Below are 7,668 nucleotides of genomic sequence, written 5' to 3'. Positions count from 1 at the left end.
TTTAAACAAGATTCATAATTTTTAAACATTTCTAAACTATTAATATCCTTGCACTGGTTGAATTATTTTTTGCAAATGATAATCATTTGCATGGAACTTCCCTAGTGCCTGAGCCACACTGTCCTGAAGAATATTCTGGAGTATTGTCTTCTGCATACTGCATTTCAAGAGAAGCGTATAGAACTGTTTCTGTGCCCTACTTGAGAACGATCACAAATCTCCAATACTGTGTAAAATCAAATGAATACTACAAATAGGACTTTTCAAGTTCAGATGGGCTTGGTATGGTTCACTCTCAGTTTTTCCCTTGAAATAACAGGGTTAACATTTTGAAATATAAATCTTGAAAAAGAAAACTGCAGAAGTTGCTGTTACATCAAAAATCAACTTAGTTACTATTAAAATTATATTTAACAGAGTTGCCATATCCAAGCTTCTATTTTTCAGTTGGCTATACACAGATGTGGATCTAAAGGAGGAAATGTGTGACTTTCATCATGTCTTGATTATTTTATGTTGATTACAAATTATATAGATGGGAGGAATGTGAAACGGAGTGTAATGAAAGCCAAGAAAAGAAGGCAATCGCAGTTCAATTCTTGAGTAAACCAATTTTGGAATTAGAAAGACATGAGCAAATTAAAATTCCTCAGTTTATTAAATATGTGACCTTTAACAATTTATTTGACTTCTTTGGCTGTTCTGAGATGTGAAAGTGTTTATTAGTACTCCTATATCACTACATTATTATGAAAATTAGGCATGCATGAATATAAAGTCCTTGTCATGGTGGCCCAAATGTACTAAAATTTTATACTTGAACAATTATGCTATTACCTTTCTTCATAATAATTACTCACTAAAATTTTAGCATTTCTTTGTTTATTATCTTCATATCATTACAAGACATAGGCTAAATATAAAGTTCAGTTTTATAGCTCATGACTAGCATGTACAAGGCCCTGGGTTCAATCCACAGAACCACAAAAGAAAAACAAAATGAAATAATTCATCTGTAATTGTCAGTAAAGCCCCTTGACAAATTTAGCTCACTCCTCCTTTGCCCCTAGTCCTTCTCAAGGATAAAATTTATATGTACACATAGGACAGCATTTGAGGAAATGTTTCACCAACTGTACTGGAAGGTAAATCTTCAGGCTGAGCTGAAGCAATGGGCCTGACATACTAACTTTCAGAAAAATAACTTCCACCGATATGTATAAAAGTAATACAGGCTTAGGCCAAGACTTGTGAAGAAATCCAGTCATATTTCCTCTGATTCTGGGGAATGGAATTGGGTCTCTACCCTTGCTCCTTATTTGGTACAGCCTTTCTTCCACACTTAGTGTGAAGTATGGATTTGGCCAAGACATAGAGGATTAAACACTCTTTTGCTGAAGAGCCTAGTTTTCTAACCCCCATGCATCTGGTGAGTAAAACTATTTCTGATAAAAATAATTTTATAGAAACCGACAGTATTTTCTTTTTCTCTTTCTTTCCTTACTTTCTTTCTTTGTCTTACTGTGACAGAGACACTGTAGCCTCCAGATGGCCTGGCACTCACTACGTAGACCAGGCTGGCCTTGAACTCACAGAGATCCACCAGCCTCTACTTCCCGAGTGTTGGGATTAAAGGCGTGCGCCACCACGACCGGCCAGATAATATTTTCTAAAATTGCATGTTTAAGCTAGAGGGGGCAGGTTCCTTTAACTAATACAGTAATTGTTACTTAAGCACGTTCTCTTCAGGTAGACTACTGTGGGCATCACAAGATTCTTGCCAGAACTCATGCAGACTCAAAGAGTCAAGAGTGCCTGCGAGCAGTTTTGTTGGGGATGATTTGGTATATGGGCCATTGAGAGGTATCAGGGACTTCCTTCTCAGGAATTATTCTGACTTTTGGCATCAGCTAGTCTTGTAACCACTAATAATCGGCTACCTTTTTTTTTTTTTTAACAGCTTTTCAGAATTGCCACCTTGATCACTGTTTTTGGCTACGGTAGTGGTTGCTACGACCGAGAGTACGCAAAGCTGAGGCTCACGTGAAGATTAGGCCTAGCCAGCCCGCAAGGCTAACATTCATCATGTCGGAGAAGTTTCATAATGTAAATGTATTTACCATCACTGAGGATAAAGAGTGGGAAAAGATAGGCACAGGGAAAATCTCTTCAAAGTACATCGACAGACTACAGGGCATATGTCTCCTTGTTCATTCGGAATCTGATGGCTCCCTGATTTTGGAGTATAAGATAGAGACTCATGTGTCCTATCAGAAACAAGAGAATATAATCATTTGGTCTGAAGCTCGGAACCACAGCATGGCAATTCATTTCGAGGATCCAGATGGTTGTCAGGCCATCTGGAAAGACATCTGTGAAGTCCAAGGTAAAGATTCAAGCGTGGATATCACACAAGACCTTCCATCCGGTTTAGAAAGATTTACGAAAATGCCACAAATCTGGAATCTGGATGAGACCGCAAAGTGCAAACTCAGTACACTTCAATACATTTCATATTTACTTAATTCTGGCTTTGACAATCCAAAACATAAGGAAGATCTGGCTCTGATGTTGGAAAATGAGGGTTATATCAAGAAATTATTGCAGTTGTTCCGTGATTCTGAGATCGAAGGGAACATTGAAGCCTTGCACCATTTGTATAGCGTTGTTAAAGGAATTCTGTTCCTCGATAACTATTCTTTGTTTGACATCATGTTTTCTGAGGAGTGTATCATGGATGTGGTAGGTTGCCTTGAATATGATCCTCGTTTGGATGAGCCAAGACAACACAGACAATTCCTGACTCAGAATGCAAAGTTCAAAGAAGTCATGCCAATAGCACATTCCGAACTTCAGGAAAAAATACACCAGACCTACAGAGTACAGTATATTCATGACATTCTGTTGCCTATACAATCCATATTTGAAGAAAATCTTCTTTCTGATCTTAGAAATTTTATTTTTTTCAACAAAATTGAAATAGTTACCATGCTACAGGAAGATCAAATGTTTTTGTCCAATGTTTTTGCACAGTTAAAAGATGAAGCCATAGATAGTGAGAGACGATGTGAATTGTTACTTTTTTTCAAGGAATTCTGTGAATTTTCCCAGGCACTACTGCCTAAAAAAAGACAGATATTACTGAAAATAATGATAGAACATGGAATCATGCCTATTCTTAAAGTTATAATACAAAAGAACCATTGCCGAATAAAGGTAGCTGCTATACATATATTTACTCTTCTTGTAGATTATAATCCATGTATAGTCCAACAGTATGCAATGAAAGAAGCTCAGGAGTGTAAAGATGATGACGACCTTCTCATTAACATAATAATTGCACAATTGATCTGTGATGCTGATCCTGAATTTTCACCTCACATCAACTTGGTAGGAGTTCTTCATTGTTTACTGGATCTAGAAAACCTTAAAAAAGCTAAAGAATTTGAAAGAAGGGAATTTCTAAATTTCTTCTATACACGTTGCATGCATACCTTGATAGCACCACTATTATCTATTGCAGCCCAAAAAGATAGTGAAGATTACATATTTGAACCTGACAAGGAAGAACTTTGTCCTGACAATTATCAAACTGCCCAGATGCTTAGTTTAATTTTGGGATTACTCACATTTTGTGTGGAACATCACCCAACCCATATTCAAAACTGTATTTTGAGCAAAAATTTGCTCAAAACTGTGTTGGTGTTGATGAGTTCAAAACACACCTTTCTGATCTTGAGTGTTGTCCGGTTTATGAGAAAGATGATTGGTCTTAAGGATGAAATTTATAATCATTATATAATCAACAGAAATCTTTTTGAGCCTGTTGTGAATGCTTTTGTGAGTAATGGAACGCGGTACAATATGTTAAACTCAGCTATTATTGAATTATTTGAATTTATAAAAGAGGAAAACATCAGTTCTCTTGTTACACACATTGTTGAAAAGTTTTTTGTGGCTTTTGAATCAACCGAATACGTTCAAACATTTAAAGAGTTGAAGATTAAGTATGAAGAATTGAAGGAAAGTGAAAATAAATCAAGGAGGAATTTTCATAATATTGCATACAATAAAATATATTGCAGACCTAGCACAGTCACTGAGGTAAAAGTCAAGGAAGAAATATGTTCTAAGAAAAAAGAACAAGAAACAGCTCTTTCATCAATGGGAAGTGACTTTCCAAGTTGTTACAATGTGTTTATGGAAACTAAAGGTAAAAAATCAAATGAAAATAAAGAACACCCAGAAAGAGAATCGTCTGATGCCTTCAGATATTCTTCATCATATCCTGATGGTGACAGTAACAGGATGAATAGAGCACACTCTAGTCCGAGGGTTGCTTCAGTGAATTTAGATGATGATGACAATGATAACAACGATAACGGAGATGGTGAACAAGATGACAAAAATGAAGATGAAGAAGACAAATCACCTCCCTCTAAAAGACCTAATCTTAGTTTATAAAATGGCTACGTGAGGCCCTCAACCTCTGCCTCAATTAAAATTACATAAACGTCATGAAATTGATTAAATAAGAGGAATCAATCGTATAAAAAGAAAACATCCTGCTGGGCATGGTGGTGCACGCCTTCATTCCCAGCTCTCGGGAGGCAGAAGCAGGTGGATCTCTGTGAGTTCAAGGCCAGCCTGGTCTACATCAAAAAGACCAAAAAAAAAAAAGGAAAAAGAAAACATCCCATGCAAAATATGCATAATATAAAATAGCCAGCACCTGAGTGATTACTTCTTAATAAGAACATATTTGTCAAGATGGTTTGGAGGAGATTACAGTTTGGTAAAGTAATACACTTTTAAGTCAGGGCTGTATATTAGAAGCATCTGCAACAGTTACGATACAAAGCACACATTATTTTCATAAAAGGTCTAGCCATTGTATTCTTCCCTTAAGTTGAAGTTTTTGAAAGAAGCATATGTGTATGGACAACAAAGTCAATATTTTTTAAAAAGGTGAGACTTTTTCAACATTCCCATAAAGATTTACCAAAACTTCAGCCTTATCATTAATTAGAAGCAATTTTTTAATGTACATTTTTATGAATAAAAGATGTCAAGTTGGATCCTAATAAAACTGTTGTCAATGTTTTTTGTTTTATTTTGTTTTGTTTTGTTTCTTCTAGATAAAGAATATCAGGTATCAATCCAGTGGTAATCCCAAAGAGTATTCTCTAGGATTTCCAGGGGAAAAAAAAGACAGGGTTTTTCAAAAAAAAAAAAAAACATATTGTGAAAGTTATTTCTTAATTCACTAATGGAACGTTGTCTTTTTCCCAGGGTAACAGATGTATATTGTAATATACATATATAATTATATATTGCATATATATTATAATATATACATATATATCTATATATATATATATATAAAGTGCTTGACAAAGGCAACTTAAAGGAGGAATGGTGTATTTTCTCTGTCAGTGTGAGGGGATGTATTTCATCATGGAAGGGAGGGCATAGGGGAAGGTGGTTTAGGGGTGGTAGTGCTCAAAGAGAGCTGGTCATATTGCATCCACAGTCAGGAGGCAGAGATTTGAATTCTGATACTCAACACAATTTCTCTTGTTATTAATTTGGGACAGCAGCCTATAGCATGGTTCCATTCACATACAAGTTGTGTCTTCAAAAGTCACTTAACACAATCTTAACACTGCCTTATAGACACGCCCAGAGCTTTGTCTCCTAAGTGATTATAGACCATGTTAATTTGAAAATCAATATTAACCATCACAAACCAACCCTTTGCCTAAGGGAAGTCTTCATCCACCCTTTATCCCTTTGGTCTCATGGCCATCTCATAATGCAGAAAGCATTCAGTTCAACTACAAATTTCCTATCAGTCTTTATCAGTTCCATCATTTCTCAAAAGTGTAAGCAGAGAGCCTCTTGCGAGACTCAGAGAACCTCTTAACTATGAGCTCTTATACAATCAGAAACCAAGGTACATATTTACATGTACAGTGGCCAAGTGCAAATTTCTACCCCAAAAGGGAGAAACTGAAGTCATGGCAAGGAAATATCAGACTAAAACAAGAACGAAACAAGGGAAATACCAAATTGTACAGCTACATGTAGGTAATCTTGGGCTTGTGGTAGAATTCTCTGGGATCCAAAGGTCCTGGGTACGTCCACCCATCCAGATCTGCTTCCTGAAGCACACACAACCTCTCTCACGGCCAGGTTTCACACCATGCATGCATTTTTCTTTGTGGATGTCCTACAGTCCTGATATCACCAATAACATGGAGTCTTCATTACAAAGAAGATTTCACCTACCCAGCTTCATACAGTGACTGCTTAGGACTACCTTGCAAGGAATCCAACCCTATAAAACATTACCTGACCTCAACAGCCTTCTAAAACCTTGGAGCAAGCTGTGATGAAGCCCCTATGCATTCACTTTATCCCTGCAAAATCAGTACTACATGAACATAGATGAATCTGTCAAGTTCAGATGTAATCTTAAGATGGAGATTTGCCTCCTTTACCAAAATTGTAGAGGCTTCTGTGTGCCTTTGAGGATGATACTGGGGAAAAACTGTTTTTGGAGTTTTCAAGCAGGGGACTTTGGCGGTGGAGGTATTCTCATTTTAGGTTCTCTTCTAATGGATTTGTAATTTCAGAGGTTTGAAGACTTGGATAAGTGGGATATTCCCTTCAGGGTACCTATCATACTATACCAGTGCAGAACAGGATCTTCATACTTTCTTATTGATTATTTGAGAATTTCATACAACATATTTTAATATTGAGACCCACCCCCCATCCCCACATCCATGTCACTATGCACTAAGCCTCCCCAAACATGTTCTCCATCACTTTTTTAAAAGCCTATTGTGTCTAATTTTTGTTTTCCAAATGCTCTTGGGTTTGGGTCCATCCCATAGAGCCTGGTCAACCTATCCAGGGTCATAACTTTGAAGAAAATTGCCTCGCCCTCTCCCAGCAGCTGGTATTGTGTAGATTGTGTTTACACAGGTCATGTCCATGTTGTCACAAATGCTGACTTCACACACATACCCACAGCTGGTCAATGTGCATAGAATGAGAGGACATTTCTTTGCATAGGTGCTATACCTTTAAAACTTACACCTTCTTATAAGAAACTGTTTCTCTTCCTTTAGGTAGCCACCAATGGCCAGAAGTTCTTAGGTTGAGTTGGGAATTTTTACCACTTCTACTCTTGGTGGGCCCAGGGAATGGACACACACTGAAGGACATTTTGGGACAGAAATCAGACTCTATAGGTTGTTATGTATACATACATCACATTGGGCAGGGTCAGTGACGGGAGGTGTGAATGGGAAATGGAATATAAATATCATTTAACAATATTCTATGAAAATCACAAAAATTCAATAAAAAATACAATTTAAAAAACTTACACCTTCTTTACCTAGAACCTTCTAACTTTGAACTTACAATCATTTTCTCTTCAAACTGCATATTTTAAATATCTTATCTTGTGTTTTATTATTTATTTTTAATATTTTATCTATTTTTTAAATTGTATGTGTATGAGTATATTGCCTGTATGTAAGTAGGTGCACCCATGCAGTGCAATGCCCACAGGGGTCAAAACTGGGCCTTTACATCCCAATCCCATGTAGCACTTTTTTATATTAGATTATACAGGGGGCAGGTAACCTGAGC

At 36.7% G+C, this 7,668-nt stretch overlaps 1 protein-coding gene across 1 annotated transcript; it reads left to right on the top strand.

Moving 5' to 3' along the window:
* The first annotated feature begins 2,085 nt into the window (after positions 1-2,085).
* LOC103725415 (protein PPP4R3C-like) lies at positions 2,086-4,464 on the top strand. Its single transcript, XM_008822743.1, has 2 exons — positions 2,086-4,007; positions 4,086-4,464. The coding sequence occupies exons 1-2, from the start codon at positions 2,086-2,088 to the stop codon at positions 4,462-4,464; spliced, it is 2,301 nt and encodes a 766-aa protein (XP_008820965.1).
* The last annotated feature ends 3,204 nt before the right edge of the window (positions 4,465-7,668 follow it).

This window comes from Nannospalax galili, unplaced genomic scaffold, assembly GCF_000622305.1.
Source record: "Nannospalax galili isolate Female #2095 unplaced genomic scaffold, S.galili_v1.0 scaffold7, whole genome shotgun sequence".
Classification (NCBI taxonomy): Eukaryota; Metazoa; Chordata; class Mammalia; order Rodentia; family Spalacidae; genus Nannospalax; species Nannospalax galili.
This window is presented reverse-complemented; position numbering and strand designations above follow the sequence as displayed.